This window comes from Leguminivora glycinivorella, chromosome 15, assembly GCF_023078275.1.
Source record: "Leguminivora glycinivorella isolate SPB_JAAS2020 chromosome 15, LegGlyc_1.1, whole genome shotgun sequence".
Lineage (NCBI taxonomy): Eukaryota > Metazoa > Arthropoda > Insecta > Lepidoptera > Tortricidae > Leguminivora > Leguminivora glycinivorella.
In genome coordinates, this window is record NC_062985.1 from 14002325 (window position 1) to 14021766 (window position 19442).

At 38.6% G+C, this 19442-nt stretch overlaps 1 protein-coding gene across 1 annotated transcript in view; it reads right to left on the reverse strand.

Moving 5' to 3' along the window:
- Window positions 1-19442, reverse strand: part of LOC125233988 (fibrillin-2-like) — a 135821-nt gene that overhangs the window by 87119 nt on the left and 29260 nt on the right. The window contains exon 2 of the mRNA XM_048140168.1: window positions 13298-13434. Within this exon, the coding sequence (XP_047996125.1) occupies window positions 13298-13434 (137 nt within the window). The remainder of the gene's footprint in view (window positions 1-13297; window positions 13435-19442) is intronic.

The window sequence follows — 19442 nt, forward strand, 5'->3', positions numbered from 1 at the left end:
AAGTCCAACAGTATGATGTCATATTAAATATAAGTGTTTATACATACTGTCACAACGCTACCTAGTTAATTTGAATCGAACGTAGTTAATATTAACTAATAATGTTATTTATTAGTAAATTTTATCATAATCCTATATAATAATACCAAAAAATTACTATTAAGATAAAATCAACTACGTTCGATTAAAATGAACTCAGTGACGATGTGACAGTGTGTATACTTAAGTATTTATATTTAATGTGACATCATACTGTTGGACTTTGACTTTTGAAAATTTTTCATATGGCGACTCCACGGATTTTAGAACCACAGTATGCCATAAAAAGTCCTAAGCCTAGTTATCGATTAGTGTTGTGCGCGTCCATAGGTTACAGTGACCGCGTACTTATTAGTAGGATTGTTTGCTGGTTTATAGAATTCGAAGTAGCTTGAACAACACTTAATGAGCGTAGTATAAACGGAACGTAATATTTGTCTTTTGCTTATTAAATTGTATCTTGTTTTTTTAATGCATGTTAATTATAAGATGTAATGTTTTGAAAAGAAGTGGCCCGCCGAGTTTCTTGCCGGTCCCATAGTGGATACCCTCCTCCAACTGAGGGGGGACTGAAATCTTCTCGAGGCTGAGGCGTAGGGTTAGAGCCGGCGTAGTTTTATTTGACGTTCATAAACGCATTGTAATATGCCTACTTGGAAAATAAATATTTCATTTCATTTCATTTCATTTCATTTCATTTCATTGTCATTAAGTATGAATAGCGGGTAATTCCATATATGTAGTTCGTGTTATCTCATACCCTTCATTGCGCAATAAAATGAGATTTTATTGATTGCGTTAAATGTGAGTTCACCTTTTTAACCTCCGACGCAAAAACGAACGCGAACGACGCAAAGACGTTAGGCATAATGTTGAGTGTACTTTAACTAATATTGTGCTACATGACATATTTGTTTTGTTATTATTCCGATTCGACTGAATCAAGTTTAATATTTTGAATAACGATAATTATTGATTTATATATAATATCTAGTCATTGACTGTTGAAAAGTAGATGATTCATATGACAATTCAAATGATTTCTCTGAAACTATGACCCTGTAGACATTGCGAGACCTTTTTGATTATCTGGTAAAACCATATGTTTGATAACTAATAATCTTTGACACCTACTTAATAATCATGATGACGCATTCATTCTAGATGTAAGATTTTAGGTATCGGGTAGTTATGTAGACATTTATCCAAATATATTTCACATCCAAGATCTAATATAACAATTCATATTTATTAAATTATATCGAATCGTATTTAAATACATATATAGCTTCGAGCTATTCATATGTCTATATGTCTCGCACGATCTAATTCAGCTTTGGCTGGTTGCGAATCATGATTTATTTGCAGTGCATTACAATGACCTTGCAAAGGTGTATTGTTATATTATCATTTATTTATCTCTTTTCTTAAGCTAGGTTTTTTACAATATGAGTATAAAAGTAAAATAAATAAACACTTAAAAACAATATAAAAACATATAAACATATTATAAAAAACCTAACCTAGGGTGCCGCCAGCAGCGGGGCAGGGCCCAAGCTGCCGGTGGTTAGGGCTGCAGAGAGAGAGGAACCGTCGAACTATCCGCGCTGTGTCCAAGATCACCGCCTTGTTATATTTATTATTAACGACATTATTCGTTTAACAGATTAGCATAGATATTTATGGTCTTACGTAAACTTCAATTTCGAGTCAGTTTGATTCGCAAACAGCTTGAAGTTCAGGAGTCATGAAATGCTATTGTGGGTGTGATATTCGATCATTTGAATTTTATACGTACCAAATTCACGTGTCATATCGAATCAAGTCAATTGACTGGACTATTCTTTAACACATATAAATATAATTACGTGTTCTCGGAATTACTTTTATAGATTAAATAATTCCGAAATATGATATAAGTTCATCTATTTATATGGTCGCCTGAAGCACGTGGCGTCTAACTTTACAATACAAGATCAAATAACGAATTCTGTTTATCCTGACACAATGACTCAATCCAAATCGCGACTACAGTAGGTCTTCGTAATTTGTTTAAGTAATAACAACAGAATTATCTTAAAAATATGGAGCTGCATTTATCAAAATTAACACAGATTTTTTATCACCTGACGAGTATGAATAGTGTTATAAATCATGTTACAATGGGTGTCGTAGTTTGACCAATACAACAATTACGCCTTACGCCTTAGTGGTCAAAGCTTTACAAGCATGATTTATTAGTAAAACAACCTTGTGGACCTAATTGTCCCCTGTAGTGTACAGTCAGTAGCAGAAGAAACTAAGCAGGTGTGTTCAAAATACACGCTCTTATATCCTTTACGATAATGTTGCGATTATTTCGTTTTGAACGTCATCCTTGCTTAGTAACTTCTGGTAACTGTATGAAGCGTGAGATGGATTCGATACGGCTCTTAGAAATAATAGGCTAATTCAGAGGTTAGTAGGCTGATACGAAGACCTTGTGTCGAAATCCTGAGTCTTATCAAATTCAGTGCAGTACGTACAAACATACTATGTACGATGCTATTAGCTAAGACAAAGTGAAGGATTAGTTCTGAATATACCTAAATGAAATTTGTAAAATGTATAAAATAATGGGTACGGCATCTGACAACGATCTTTAATGATGGCATTGTCTTAGGTGTTACCAGTCTCCTGTCCTAGGATCTCGTTCCGCTACAGCCAATATGATGGCGTTATTTATAAAACACTTCGAACAGCCAATCCCCTTAGGATAATTTATAGAACAATGTTCAATCAAAATAAAATTACAGACGATTTAAACTGTCAAAAAACATTCTTTTCACCACACCAACTGGTAACGGCTTACTTTGCTATTCGAAAACAGATAGCAAAATTGCATTTTATCCACAAGAGTGCAAAGTAATTTCATACAAATGATGATTTAAAATCATAAATATTGAATAAATTGATGGATTTGATTTAGTTCGATGTTTTATAGTCAGTATTTTGTTCGTGTTGGTGTGGTGAAAAATTTTGTGTTTCACTCGGTGGAAAATTTTGTTTAACCTTCGTGCCTTGAAACCCTCGCAACGCTCAAGATTTGGAATCTTTCGCTTACTCGGGTATCAATATTGGCACGTGCTGTTAAACAAAAACTTTGCCCCCTTGTAAAACAAATAACTAAGTTTTCACCAGACCAACCTGGTAACGGCTTACTTTGCTATTCGAAAACAGATAGCAAAATTGCATTTTATCCACAAGAGTGCAAAGTAATTTCATACAAATTTTAACTTGATAGAATTGGCTGGTAGAATTTACCTAAACATGATGATTTTGAATCATAAATATTGAATAAATTGATTGATAGATTTGATTTAGTCTGATGTTTTATAGTCAGTATTTTGTTCGTGTTGGTGTGGTAAATTTTTTGTGCTTCACCCGGCGGCAAAGTTTGTTTAACCTTCGTGCCTTGAAACCCTCGCAACGCTCAAGATTCTACTTTTTGAACTACTCGCTACGCTCGTGGGTCAATATTGGGATCTTTCACTTGCTCGGGTATCAATATTGGCACGTGCGGTTAAACAACAACTTTGCCCACTTGTAAAACAATAGTTATTTGTTATACAAGGGGGCAAAGTTGTATTTTAACGCCGAGTGTGGAATTGAAAAACGAACAAGTGAAAGGATTCTATAGTTGAACCACGAGCGAAGCGAGTGGTTCGAGAATAGAATCCTGAACTTGCGAGTTTTTAAACACACGAGAAGTAAAATACATTTGCACCCGAGTATAACACAAAACTTTTCCCCTCACTATAGCGAGGAAACTACAACGCAAAAAATGCGTTTATCACTGCTTTCAGTAGTTCCACAGGTGGTAAATCATCTTTATTCCTAGATTCACCTACTTTTATCAATTTTAAAGCAGTTAATTTGACTTTTTTTTTTTATACTACGTCGGTGGCAAACAAGTATACGGCCCGCCTGATGTAAAGCGGTCACCGTAACCTATGGACGCCTGCAACTCAAACAGTGTCACATGCGCGTTGCCACCCCATTAGAAACTTGTACATTCCCTTTTGCTGTGTTAAGTACACAGTAAAAAGGAGTGTACAAGTTCTAAGGAGGGTTCGGGTTGCCGACGACTCAAAGGACAATAAACGGAACAAGTTAGTTCCGTAAGTCCTCCCGTCATCAGCACACCGCACCCTCGTTGAGCTTTGGCAGCCTATTCAAGGTCAAATTACTTTACCCACTAGTGGATAAAATGCCTTTTTACCCGCTGGTATTAAAGGACAAAACACGTGTTTCCGAGCTAGTGAGGGGAAAATAACTAATTTACTGCTTCCCTACTTCCTAGTGCGCACCTAACGTCCGTTCAACAAAGTGTCAAAGTATCGTCCGTCCATTCAGAAATATCAACAATGAGTGTAACCCAACTCTCGGATTGACGGCCGAAATGTAGTAAAGTGATATGCGTGGGCGCATGCGTGGGTGAATTTCACGCTCGCGGCTACCGGGCTTATCCTGCGGTATATGAACTTTAAGATTTGATCTTTGTATTATCTTTATTGATTTGAAATTACACACATTGCAAAATCATTGCCTAGATGGATCACTCACTTCATCTATATATAGATGAAGTGAGTCAAATATTTGTCGATAAGTTTTGGTCCATTATCAGAAGCTCCACTATTTCAACGTCTTTTGAAAGCTGATGTTGATTATTGTGTTATAATCATAACAATTTTTCACAGGTGTTAAAGGATGTTCTCTTAACTAACTTTAAAAAAGTTTTTTTTAATCACTTTAGTCAGGTTACGAGTAGTTTTACAAAAACCCTATCATGATGATGAGTGATGAGTGCAGCTGTGGTTACTACTGGCCTTAGCGTCTATTTCAGACGATTTATGGTGCAATGTCCGAGAGACATCGCTTTTGATGACTAAAGAGACCTATGCGAGAGCGACACATTTTGCCACACAGCTGACAAGGGAAGCTTGCAACCGATTGCGACGTTTCGCTATGGTGTTTTCTTTCCCTTTTGTCAGCAAGTGCCGCAAACCAGGTCTCATCGACGAACTTGCGACCATCTCCAACACACTTTCGCCACTCCGTCCGCCCCTCCGCAAGCTTCTCCCAGTTTTGGTAGTCGATTTTAAAGGCTGCCATGTCTCTCTTGGCGCAGTCTTTGAAGCGAAGCAATGGTCTCCCAACATCTCTTTTGGCATTCGCTACTTCGCCTAGAAGAACGCGGCGTGGTAAACGGGAGGGTTCCATCCTGTGCACATGCCCCAGCCAACGCAGTCGTCTCTGTTTGAGAAGCGCGGTCAGACTGGGTAGCTGTGCGATTTCTAGAACCCTCTGGTTTGTCACCCTGTCTTGCCATGATATGCCCAAGATCCTACGCAGGCAGCGCATATAGAAGGAGTTGACACGGCGTTCGACTTTGTCATACGTCGTCCAGGTCTCGGCTGCGTACAAGAGTATGCTCAATACAGAAGCCTGAAAGACCAGTACCTGGCTGTGGTTAAATAATAATAAATTCGCATATCTCCGAGTGACGTAGGTAAATTCCAATTGAGACCTCTTACAAACGGTCTTATATCGGAAGTAATAACCTCCTGAACGCGTCTTGAGTTAGTTATCCCAGCAATATTCCGAGATTGTTGATTCATACAATAGGGATGACGACTACATAAAAAAACCGGCCAAGAGCGTGTCGGGCCACGCTCAGTGTAGGGTTCCGTAGTTTTCCGTATTTTTCTCAAAAACTACTCAACCTATCAAGTTCAAAACAATTTTCCTAGAAAGTTTTTATAAAGATCTACTATTGTGATTTTTTTCATATTTTTTGAACATAGGGTTCAAAAGTTAGAGGGGGGGGACGCACTTTTTTTTCCTTTAGAAGCGATTATTTCCGAAAATATTAATATTATCAAAAAACGATCTTAGTAAACCCTTCTTCATTTTTAGGGTTCCGTAGTCAACTAGGAACCCTTATAGTTTCGCCATGTCTGTCTGTCCGTCCGTCCGTCCGTCCGTCCGCGGATAATCTCAGTAACCGTAAGCACTAGAAAGCTGAAATTTGGTACCAATATGTATATCAATCACGCCAACAAAGTGCAAAAATAAAAAATGGAAAAAAATGTTTTATTAGGGTACCCTCCCTACATGTAAAGTGGGGGCTGATATTTTTTTCATTCCAACCCCAACGTGTGATATATTGTTGGATAGGTATTTAAAAATGAATAAGGGTTTACTAGAATCGTTTTTTGATAATATTAATATTTTCGGAAATAATCGCTCCTAAAGGAAAAAAAAGTGCGTCCCCCCCCCTCTAACTTTTGAACCATATGTTTAAAAAATATGAAAAAAATCACAAAAGTAGAACTTTATAAAGACTTTCTAGGAAAATTGTTTTGAACCTGATAGGTTCAGTAGTTTTTGAGAAAAATACGGAAAACTACGGAACCCTACACTGAGCGTGGCCCGACACGCTCTTGGCCGGTTTTTAATACCTATCCAACAATATATCACACGTTGGGGTTGGAATGAAAAAAAATATCCGCTCCCACTTTACATGTAGGGGGGGTACCCTAATAAAACATTTTTTTCCATTTTTAGGGTTCCGTACCTCAAAGAGGAAAAACGGAACCCTTATAGGATCACTCGCGTGTCTGTCTGTCCCTCTGTCACAGCCGATTTCTCCGAAACTACTGGACCGATTTACTTGAAATTTGGCACACGTATGTAAACCTGTGGCCCAAAGACGGACATGTAATTTAATTAAATGAAATTTAATTACAGGGGTCACTTTTGGGGGGTAAAATTGAAAATTAAAAATCAAAGTTATTAAAACTATATTGTGTTACATATCAAATGAAAGAGCATTTTATCAGCATCTGAAATATATTTTTTTTATATTTTTTGTTTTGGTAATTTAGAAGTAATTTAAGAAAATAAGCAAAAAATGACCATTCCCCCCCCTTATCTCCGAAACTACTTAGCGTAAAATTTTCAAAAAAATACACGAGATAGCCCTCTCCCTGTAGATTACAGGAAAACCTATTAGAAATCTACAGTCAAGCGTAAGTCGGACTTAAGAGAAAAAAACTTAGATTACGAATTTCACTCACTGCCGCTGCAAGTAGTTACTAAACGTCTTAAAATTGTGTAAGCGAGTTGGACAGGTATAAAGAAATTCATTTCTGTCTTTTTCCTTTTAGAACTTGTTCAAATTTTTTTTCATTTGTACAAAATGACTTAAGTTCCTACTAAAAAGGAGGCGCTTAAGACTGTTTATAAATTGACTGAGCAAAATTTTATTCAAATCGGTCCAAAAAAAGGTGTCTGTTGACGAAAACATAGAATTTGTGCCACCGAAAGCCCAAATCTGAAGTCCATTTTGCTCTATCTCTTATCGTTTCCGAGATATATACGTAAAGTCTTGAAAGTGCGAAACGTTAACTTTGCCATCATAGTCGTTCAGGCGCTCATGAGTTCTTTGTATGGAAAAGTCGAAAACCGACTCGCACTTGACCAATGTTCATAGAACGTTGTGGTTTTTTTTTATTAGCAAAAATGACTTAAGCGCCTTCAGAAGTGCAGGTGCTTAAGACCGTTTGTAAGTTAAAGTTAGCTGTGATGGCTCAACGAAGAAAGAAGATTTCAATATCCTACTTATACATATTTCATTAATTTAACTATACAGTTTTTATTACTCAAGTCAAGCGTTACGTTAGCTATTGCTATTGAAAGGAAAACTTGTGTATAAAGCTTGAAACAAATTATGGGACGCGTCTGACGGACGCGGCTGATGACCGCGACTGATAAGCCGATGGCTTGCGTGGGCGACGGTCGCGCGATGGTCGCGCGACGGCGATGCGACGCATACGAAATCAAACCTTATCGATATGGAAGTAGACGATGCGATGAGACGTGAAGGCGACGGTCGCGCGACCGTCGCCCACGCGAGATACGGCGTAAGTGTGCACAGTCTTAAAACATTCAGCGCCTCAGATTGCGGTAGGACACCATCCGATTCATCCGAACGCTCAAGGCCACGTCTACGGTTTATGTCCAATAGTTTGCACAATTCAGTGTCATATTCATTATCTAGATCGCGGCAGTGGACGGCGTTCGTCGCGTTTTTAGAGCATGTTCAGATGACAAGCGCTCAACGCGCGTTTTGATAACGCGCGTTTACAACTACATAACAACTTATTCAGGCCGTACACATGCTAACGCGCGTTTTATTAATACGCGCGTTGAACGCTGCGCTAGCGCTCGAATGTTGTCAGCGCGCGTTAACGCGCGCTTTGAGATCATTGGTTTTCTATGTTTCCGTTCAGTTGAGCGCGCGCTTTTGACGCCAATGGACGTATTTTAGGGTTCATCGGTTCGTCCAGAAATCGTCCGAAATGGAAACCGAAGCTTTTGATACGGAATTATTTATAGACGAAATAGAGAAACGTCCTGCGATATGGGATATGACAAGTATGACTTGGCTTTCAGTCGGCCTAGTTGACAAAATTGGGTGCGCCAGAAGACGGAGATATTGTCGTCTTCTGGCGCGTCGTTTCAACCGTCGGTATAATATCACCGTTAAAACTGTTCCTACGTCCATCTTCGACAAACGTAAGAAATCTACTGACTGAACCATAGCGGTCTCGGCAACGCGCGTTCAACGCTCGGCAAGCGCGTGTCATGTGAACACTATACAAAAACTTAGCGCGCGTTCAACGCGCGTTGAACGCTTGTCATCTGAACGTACCCTTAGAACGATGCGATAGTCCATCGATAATCAGATAATCACCAAGGGTACGTTCAGATGACAAGCGTTCAACGCGCGTTGAACGCGCGCTAAGTTTTTGTATAGTGTTCACATGACACGCGCTTGCCGAGCGTTGAACGCGCGTTGCCGAGACCGCTATGGTTCAGTCAGTAGATTTCTTACGTTTGTCGAAGATGGACGTAGGAACAGTTTTAACGGTGATATTATACCGACGGTTGAAACGACGCGCCAGAAGACGACAATATCTCCGTCTTCTGGCGCACCCAATTTTGTCAACTAGGCCGACTGAAAGCCAAGTCATACTTGTCATATCCCATATCGCAGGACGTTTCTCTATTTCGTCTATAAATAATTCCGTATCAAAAGCTTCGGTTTCCATTTCGGACGATTTCTGGACGAACCGATGAACCCTAAAATACGTCCATTGGCGTCAAAAGCGCGCGCTCAACTGAACGGAAACATAGAAAACCAATGATCTCAAAGCGCGCGTTAACGCGCGCTGACAACATTCGAGCGCTAGCGCAGCGTTCAACGCGCGTATTAATAAAACGCGCGTTAGCATGTGTACGGCCTGAATAAGTTGTTATGTAGTTGTAAACGCGCGTTATCAAAACGCGCGTTGAGCGCTTGTCATCTGAACATGCTCCTAGCGCAGCGTTCAACGCGCGTATTAATAAAACGCGCGTTAGCATGTGTACGGCCTGAATAAGTTGTTATGTAGTTGTAAACGCGCGTTATCAAAACGCGCGTTGAGCGCTTGTCATCTGAACATGCTCTAAACTACCGCGCAGCAGCGCGAACTGAATTAAACTTATGTTGGTTGCAATAAGACGTAGATTTGTTTAAAAATATGCACACTTGCCACCTGCGGTAATAAAATTTTATGGCTTGCGCGATGATCACATTTATTAATGTCATAACCGCCAATTACTTGCATTTGAAATTGAACTTTAATTTCTAAGAAATAACGTTGTTTTTGTAAAAAAATGAAAGTAGTTTTTACTACATTGCGAAGTTTTCGTTTGTCAACTAGACGCACACATTTGCAACTAAGCGATCGGACACTTTTGAGTGTCGAATTTGTAGGTGACAGTGTATCTAGCCTCGTGGCGCCGAATGTACTTTCTAAAGTACATAATGGTTTCAATGGAATTTTAACTCTCATAAACAAATAAAATATAATTTCTATTGTTTATAAAATTTTTCGAATAACTGAAATTGAATTCAATCTCAAGTACAATAAGAATCAAAATTCCCTAGCAAAAATTTTGTATGGTGGGCGCCACGAGGCTCGGGAAGTTTTTAAATTGATGTTATCGCATCGATCTACTGAGGGGGGCGGTGCCTACAGTACTTGTAGTTGTATGCATACCTAGCTCACGCACACAGACGCGTCCACTGGCGCCGCGCCGGTGTCTGCGTGCGCTCTCTGCAATGTCTCTGCAAATTCTATGCACAGCGCAGAATATGCAGAAACCACATGGTGGTCTGTGGCAGAAACTCAATAGACATTTTTACGTGAAGTAACATGGTAAATTAAAAATTATCATTAGATACTTATTTACGGAGGTGTAAACAATTTCCTTCGTTTTGCCATATATCAATAATTACCTATCTATATTAAATTAATTAATCCGTATACATTACATTTTTACAATTAAGTGTATGAATTATACTTTTTATCGTACGGTCAGCTACATAAATATCTATACACCTGTATTCATTCAATTTTGAACCTTCTTCTTCAGTAATAAGTTTCGATATATAATGTATTTACTAAATAATATTTTTAAATTTAAAAGTGGAAAATGTCTGCCTTGGGTGAGACTTGAACTCACGGCCTCTGAATCGATACTCCAGCGCAGACGTTTCTGCTAATCAGAAGTTAAAATTTAAATAATATTTATTTAGTAATTTCCCGCTAGAAACTTGCGTTAATTCTGTATACTTTTTCAGCTACCATAACCAAATTTGGATTAGATTAAAAAAACCTTTAAGTAAAACTTAGAACCTTTCAGATTGTTTTACTCACCCTTTCTGATGTTTACCATACTTTATACTTACTTACCCCGTTATTCATAAACGTACACTAAAGTTATCAAGCCGATAAATTTCGTTTGTCCCTTTCCGACGTATTGGTGTGATAGAAAGGGACAAACGAACTTTATCGGCTGGATACTTTAGTGTATGAATAAGGGTGTTAAAATTTATAGCTACGAAATTTTACATAAAACACCTACTTTAAAATAAAATAAAAAATGTTGAATTTGGTTAACATTATAAAAGACCTCACGCAAGCTGTGCTAATTAGTTCGCGAATTCGTTGAGAGGTGGCGCTAAACACAATTATGCTCATTAGAGAACCTATACTTCTAGCCTAGCCCAGTCTTTAGAATTATGTGAGTAACATAAAAGTTTTGTAGGTACGGAACCCTCGGTGGGCGAGTCCGACTCGCACTTGGCCGGTTTTTTTATTTTTGCACTTTGTTGGCGTGATTGATATACATATTGGTACCAAATTTCAGCTTTCTAGTGCTTACGGTTACTGAGATTATCCGCGGACGGACGGACGGACGGACGGACGGACGGACAGACAGACATGGCGAAACTATAAGGGTTCCTAGTTGACTACGGAACCCTAAAAACCGGCCAAGTGCGAGTTGTACTCGCGTTGCAAGGGTTCCGTACACTACAAGAATGGCTTAAGCGCCTCCTTTTTAGTAGGAACTTAAGTCGGTTTTGCGAATAATCGATATTTTGAACAAAACGAAACAGGAATGAGTTTATATGTAATATTCAAACGCGCTCACACAATTTCAAGAGATTTGGTAACTCCTTGCAGCGGCAGTGAGTGAAATTCGTAATTTGAGTTTTTTTCTTTTAAGTCCGACTTACGCTTTACTGTAGATTTCTAATAGGTTTTCCTTGAAAACTATCTCGTGTATTTTTTTGAAAATTTTACGCATAGTAGTTTCGGAGATTGGTCTTGGATTCGATGGTAATTTTTTTCCTACTTTCTTAAATTACTTGAAAATTACTGTACTAATTTTTTTTTTAAATACTTATAAAAAGCTCTTTCATTTGATACGTAACACAATATAGTTCTAGAAACTTTGATTTTTAATTTTCACTTTTACCCCCTAAAAGTGGCCCTTATAATTGAATTTTCTTAATTTAAATTACATGTCCGTCTTTGGGTCATAGGTTTACATATGTATGCCAAATTTCAAGTTAATCGGTTCGGTAGTTTCGGAAAAATTGGCTGTGACAGACGGACAGACAGACACACGAGTGATCCTATAAGGGTTCCGTTTTTCCTTTTTGAGGTACGGAACCCTAAAAATGGCATTCTGTTTAGTCCGTCAGTTAGATCGTCCAAAAATACATATTTTTCGCTTTTTCTAATTAATAAAAAAAATACAAAGATATAGAGCATCAAAGTTGCGGAGTGGGGGACTGACGGACTAATTAGTTTTTTTTAGTCGTCTCGCCTATTGATATGACGTTGTATAATTTTAGCTAAATAACTATCATCTCATAAGTACATTTTATTTTCTACTTATGTAGGTCCACCTAGTCAGACTATAAGCTGTGCCGAGAGATAGGTAAATTAAATACAGCGGCACGCAAAACGACTTTTATGTATTAGTTCTCATCAGCTTCCAATAAGATAAGTTTTCATTTTTTATTTAATCAAATTATTGTAGGTATTAGTTTTCAGATTTATGTAGATGTGAGCACTATCTATGCGATCGTCGAAGACATTACTTTTATTCTGCTTACAATGCTGCACGTTAATAAAGTAATGGTCTCAAATAATCGCATCAGATTACGCCGATGACAATCTCTTCTCGCGGCATATCGCTGCAGGCGCTGTATCTTTAGTAAGGACGTTTCTAGGATTCCGTGCCAAAAGTATAATACTTAATATAGTAAACGGGACTGAATCGCGAATAACTAAGTTTTTAACAAATCTCCGACGTTTCAAGGACGGCATTGTCCCCGTGGTTTCGAAGCAGACTGGCTAAAGTTGACAACAACATCTTCTATCTTTTCAAATTCAAAGTCCCTTACGGGTCGAACGTGATTCTAACATGGTGTAATTATTTTACTTTTTTCCCGACATTTCGACTCTGTTGACCACGCGACGCGATGTTGACGGTGTTATGTTGTTGTTAAAACGCGAGAATTTAAAGTGCATGTCACACCACTACCATTGCTATGTACTCACCCCACAAAGTGCTGTGGTGAGTTGTCGGAGGGCCGGGCGCCGCGTCAGTGCCTTGGGTTGAGAGATTGTCGTCACTACTGGGTACGTAGCCGAATAGCACAAACGCTCACGAAACGAAACGCTCGTAGATATCCACCTCTATCGCTCTTGCGTTTGACGCAACAGAGCCAGACTACCTTTCGCGGCATTTCGTTTTCGTTTCGCGTCACAGAAATGCCATTTGGCTACGGCACCTGGTCACTACTCACCCCACAAAGTGCTGTGGCGAGTTGTCGAAGGGCCGGGCGCCGCGCCAGTGCCGAGTGCGCGGCGTGCTGTGCAGGGGCTCCGCGGCGCACGCGGCCGCCAGGAGGAACAGCCACGCTGTCATCTTAACACCATGACCCTGCAAAAAAGGCACATTAATTATTAACCTGAAGCTTTACCTCAGGACGATAAGGACATTCAACTTTTTTGAGGACGATTTTCTTACTCTCTTACACATACATCAGGTTAGAACCCACAAGTTTTGACCACCAAGAGTCAGTCAGTTGGAAAAAGTCAGCTAGACTGAATGTTTTAATACAATATATAAGCTACACCAGAAGGCAACTGAGATGCATATGGAGTTTATTTTCGGATTCAGATTTGCCACCTTTTAGGTACCTAGATATGTTGTCTATAGGAACTACGAGAGCTTAATTCATTGTTAATCGAGTCACCAAACAAATCGTATTGATAAATTCACAACTAAAAATAAAATATTGCATCGGCGAAGCATTACATGCCATATTTATGTACATTAATATTTAATCACGATATAACCATATGTATCATGCTACTGAAAATCCTTGAACCGATTGATAAGTTTCTAACCCGAAACTTAATGGATAGTAAAACGAACATGTAACGTAAAATGAATGGATTTGCCGCCAAAAGATACGGGAACTATGACATCATTTCTTATCAACGATGCCGCGACTTTCGTGAATGAAACTAATGGCCTAACCATGTGGTAATAGGTACATAAAATATTTTACTAAACTATTAATCAAATGTTATTGCTATAATTATTTTTGCAAACACAACTAGTGCCACTAGTGGACGAATAGGCCTAATGAAGAAACCATCCTTGAATTTAATCAAGACGATAACCCAGAACTCTCTAAATAAGCTTAGGTTGTCAAAGCTTCTGCTAAATTTTAATATAAATACGCATAGTAAGTCTCAGTCTGTTAATGTAGGTACTATACTGCATGTAAATCCTGTAGGATGTTTGTTCACTTTAGTTTTAACCGATTAACTCAAAACTGAATTCTAATAAGTGTTAAAAAATATACGTCGCGACTAAAATCTGCGAAATTATACGAAGTTGGTACTGATGCAGTGCAAAACATTTTACCATCATATTTTCGTGGAATTGCACGACCGTGTCATGCTATTTTAACCAGTCTCAGTACAAGAATGACTGAGTTTCACTGAAGTAGCATACGATGGTTTCCGAGAATATACCATGGAAATGGAAAATTATTATGCATATTCGTATATCCGTAACTGTTTATGACTTCCATCCAAAATATTGACCTCCAGTCCCTAGTATAGGTGCCACCTATTACAATTTCAGGTCTACATCTTATACTTTTAAACGAGCAATTCTTGTATATTTATTTATTTATTTATTTATTTATTTATATATTTATTTATTTACACTGACGATCTCGGAAACCGCTCTAACGATTTCGCAGAAATTTGTTATGTGGGGGTTTTTGGGGGTGAAAAATCGGTCTAACTTATCCTTAGGTCCCGGAAAACGCGAATTTTCGAGTTTTCATGCGTTTTTCTTCGCGCGCCATCTCGTGTGCAGTAGTTGTACTGTTAAGACAGAATTCTTTCGGTCGATGTAAGTACTATTTATTGCAAACACTAGATGGCGACACAGGTCAAGGCTAAAACGAATAGAAAATACACTATTTGAGTTTTTGTGGCGAAATGCGCGCCATCTCGTGTGGAGTAGTTGTGTTGTTAAGGCTGAGAATTCTTTCGCTCGATATAGGTACTATTCATTTTTGAACTAGATGGCGACACATGTCAAGGATACGAAACAGAACCGAGCGAAGCTCGGTTGCCCAGATATTGTATTATTACAACCGAAATGCGGTGACCACCCGGACACATCGAGCTTCATTAAACTACTCACGTAAAAACAAAAGATAACGAGTGCAGATACCTAAATATAACTAAGATTTATCTCGGGCAGTTATCAGCGAGTGCATAGCGTTGTTTATCGGCAGTAACCAGGTCAGTACCGAAACGCTCCCGGTCAGCCTAATTCCCGCCAGGGCCATGCTGTCCGATTATGTAACTTGCATTACTTTTTCCTGATTTCTGTAATACACAATGTATTCAACGAATAAACACATGTCATATTGACACTAAGGCAGTAGCCAATGAGGAAAATATGATGAACAGCACGTTTAGGTTTGTAGCTCAACCGTGGAGTTTCGGAATCAGCCAGCCGATCTAGCCGAAGTGACAATCTTTGACGCTAAGTGGCACAAAACGCAGTCGGGCTCTGTTGCGCCCCTACAGAAGAGCGATAGAGAGAGCTAGCTACGATACGCCTACGAAGTGTAAGCGATGGTATAACGTTGGCTAGGTACCCAGCCCTGACAGAGCATTCAAATGACAAGAAACTGGGCTCAACTCGACATACCAATTCTACGAGAAAAGATGTCTCAAATCAATACTCATAAAAAAATCTCGAGATGTAAGTACTTACTTAAATAATAAAAAGTAGCTATGTCTCAAATCAAATCGCGAGACGGCAATGTAGATGTGTAACTAACTCTGTAGCAGTTCTACTGTACTAGTTCAGAAATGACAACTTGAAAATAAATTGAGATGGATACAAGTTTCAAATTGGTTAAAGCAATTGAAAGTGCAATCATGTTTGAAACAGTAGGTCAGTTATAATATAGATTACAAACGTTATGTTTTGATTGATAACTGTAGGATACACTTTACTTGAGTTGATGGAGACATTGAATAATAATAATACATTCATGGTTCCAAAATTCCTCGCTTCATTGGCATTTACGAAAGCTATTGGGTTGGTAAGAAAGTAATGAGCGAATCATAACCAATATTGTAATTTTTATTTAATTTATTATTTTAATCATTTATCAAAAATATAACGGCCTTCGTTATCTACTACTTGTCTCCATCGTTCTGGTAAAGAATGAATAGCATCGGCGAAGAAGTTCTTAAGTTTAGATTAAAAAAACTCAGCTATGTACTGTCGTAGATGGGCTTGATCATCGAACTTTTTTTCATTCAACGCATTGCTTAGCGATCTGAACAATGCGTAATCCGTAGGTGCCAAGTCTGGAGAGTACGGTGGATGAGGTATCACTTTCCAACCTAGCTCCAATAGCTTTAGCCGAGTCACTTTTGCAATGTGTGGGCGAACATTGTCGTGTAAGGAAAAAACTTTAGCATGCTGTGGACGATTCTGACAGATTTTTTGGTTTAAATTTTCAAGCTGATTACAGTATACTGATGCGGTAACAGTCATTCCACTTGGTAGGAGTTCCCAGTGAATAATACCATGAATATCCCACCAAACGGACAGCATAACTTTTTTCGGGTGAGGCTCTGTTTTTAGTGCCTCTATTCCTTTTTCGTTTGAAGCTAGTCACTGACGTTTGCGTGTGTGATTTATATATAAGACCCATTTTTCATCTCCAGTGATAAGATGGTCCAACCAGTTGAATGTGCGGCGAAAAGACAGAAGTTGTATGCAGATATCGGCACGGCGGTTTAGTTGATCTCTATCAAGTTCGTGCGGTATCCAAACACTGTATTTGTAGTTTTTTCCCAACTCGTGTAAATGTGTTTCTATGGTGACATGAGAGCAGCCTAACTCGGTAGCAAGAGTACGATTCGTTAGCCTCGGATCTCCTTCAATTAAGGTTTTTAATTTGGCTACATCAATCTTCACCGGTCGACCAGACTTAGGTTGATCTGATAATGAAAAGTCGCCACTACGAAACCGCTGGAACCATCGTTTCGCCGTGGCCTCAGACACAACTTCAGGAGCAACACGCTGACATATATTACCCACTGCTTCGGCGGCTGAATGGCCAGACTGAAATTCATATAGTAAGCAATGCCTTACATGCACTTTTAATTCGTCCATTTTCTTCCTTATATTAGCTCGGCGACAGCTAGTGAATGACTGACGAGAAACTGTGCGACTCGCCCTTTATATACTTTCGACCATAGAAGATTCTAAATCTCTCTCAAAAATTTTATGTGGAATTCAATCGATCGCTCATTACTTTCTTACCAACCCAATATTTGCAGTATTTCTGAAAATCAGGTGTTTTAGTTAGTCGTTACTTCGTTAGTCAAACTTAGGAACGTATCTTTACATTAAGACAGAAATTTCTCGCTTTCTTCTGGTATCAGTCAAGCAAAAGGTATACCTAAGAATGTAGCTGATAATAGGCTACTTGCCTCCTAGTCAAATCAGCTTCTTTTTAAGAACTGTCAAAACGAATTTGAACGACTTGCTAATATGGAATTTATATGAAATCGAATTGAGTGACGTCACGGTCAACTCAGTTACTTTATATATTTCTACCTGACTTATTAAATAGAAAATGTTTATTAAATATAACTTCTGTCCATGTTTTTCTTTTTTATTATCTGATGATTTATTTCGGGCATGTTATAAAATATTTTATTGTAACTACAGTCAAGTTCCCTATTGGTCAATCTTTTGAAATGGAGTCCATAAGTGGCTCCTTACTGACTCGACTTTTAGATTTTATTAAACTCCGAAGTCCACCTGTAACTTGTAGAAACCTTACAATGTTCTATTTGACAAATGAATGTATGACATAGCATAAATATGTAAGTTTTGCTACAAGGGAGGGGGAGAAATGGAGAGCGGGTCGGGGGCACGGAATCCGTGCCGAAATGATAACGAAGCGATGACCCCGCGCACTATTTCACTTATGTATGGGCTTGGACCACATTTTGTTACGTAGCCGTGACGTAAGGGGTACCAAAATTACACAACATTTGAAATATTTAATTTAGAGTTGGCCAAAGAGAGATATAGAGGGATTATGTATAGAGCAAAAAAAAGGGTGGTTTAGGGTAATCCCTGTAATCAGCTACAGTTGCCGATGCAGAAGATATTGTTCCTGAGCCCCTGGGATACTCGTATCCGTTTTTAGTTTAAGTATCTACCTATATCGAATGATTCATATTGAATCGTGTTTTAATATGTTTTCGCTTATGTGGGAACTGTGTCAAGAATCCTATTTTATAGTTGTTTCGTGACACTGACCTGACCTAACTGTAGATATTTTAATAAACAGTAGACATTAATATACCTACTCTGCAAGTGTTTAATTTTATATATGTACAAATGTCCATCATAGAATCGGAAATAAAAATCCATTTTATTTTTTAATTGATAGATTTCCGAACAGTTGAACATCTATTGATTATCTAACATAACCATCCCTGAACAAAATGATAAACTAGGCAGCAAAGCACTATTTAAGTATCGTCATATGTAATACAATACAACGAAGGCCGCAAAAATAGCTCACGTGATCATGAATGTCACAAAATTTTGCGACCTTTGAGGAGTAACATAATATTGCAGATGACTGTGCAAAAATTAGAACACATCCCGCAAAAGGCTCTACCGCACCAGCATGACCAAACTTACTCCACTTCTGTCAATTCCTTAAATCAATCTCCATATAAGGAAACCGTCATTACAATAGAAAACAATACGCAGATAATGGAGCGAATAACTGACAATGAGCGATGTTGTAAGCGCGTGGGCAGACTGACTCAGCCTGTGGGTGCTACTCTCATATTCACCATACATGTTGCCCTGTGACTCTGGCATAACTTGACCTCGAGTTCCAAACAGATGTGTGTAATTAAATATCACACTTATACTGGTGTTCCTGAGATAATATGTGAATCGTGAACGGTAGCGTAGTTGGGAGACCTCGTTCCAGAGTTCCAAGACAGTCCGGATTGTCCGGAATGAACAGGAAGGTACCTACTTACTTTCTATGGTGATAAAAACAATTTGCGAATGGTATATTTCTTATGAACAATTTTATTTACGCTGAAACTGAATATCGATCTAGCGACATTTTCGTTGATTGAATGTAAAATGTTTTACACCAAATGAATACTTTGTATTCTAATTATCATTGCATCATTGACCCAAAACTTAGAGACAAATTCTAAAGACATAACTAAAGTAGATGCAGCATCAGCATCCAATGCCGGAGTTCATATTCGAATTGGCGGCAAAGCTATTGCAACTAACGCCGTAGTCGCCCTAACGCCCTAGTCGTACTAACCTACATCTCT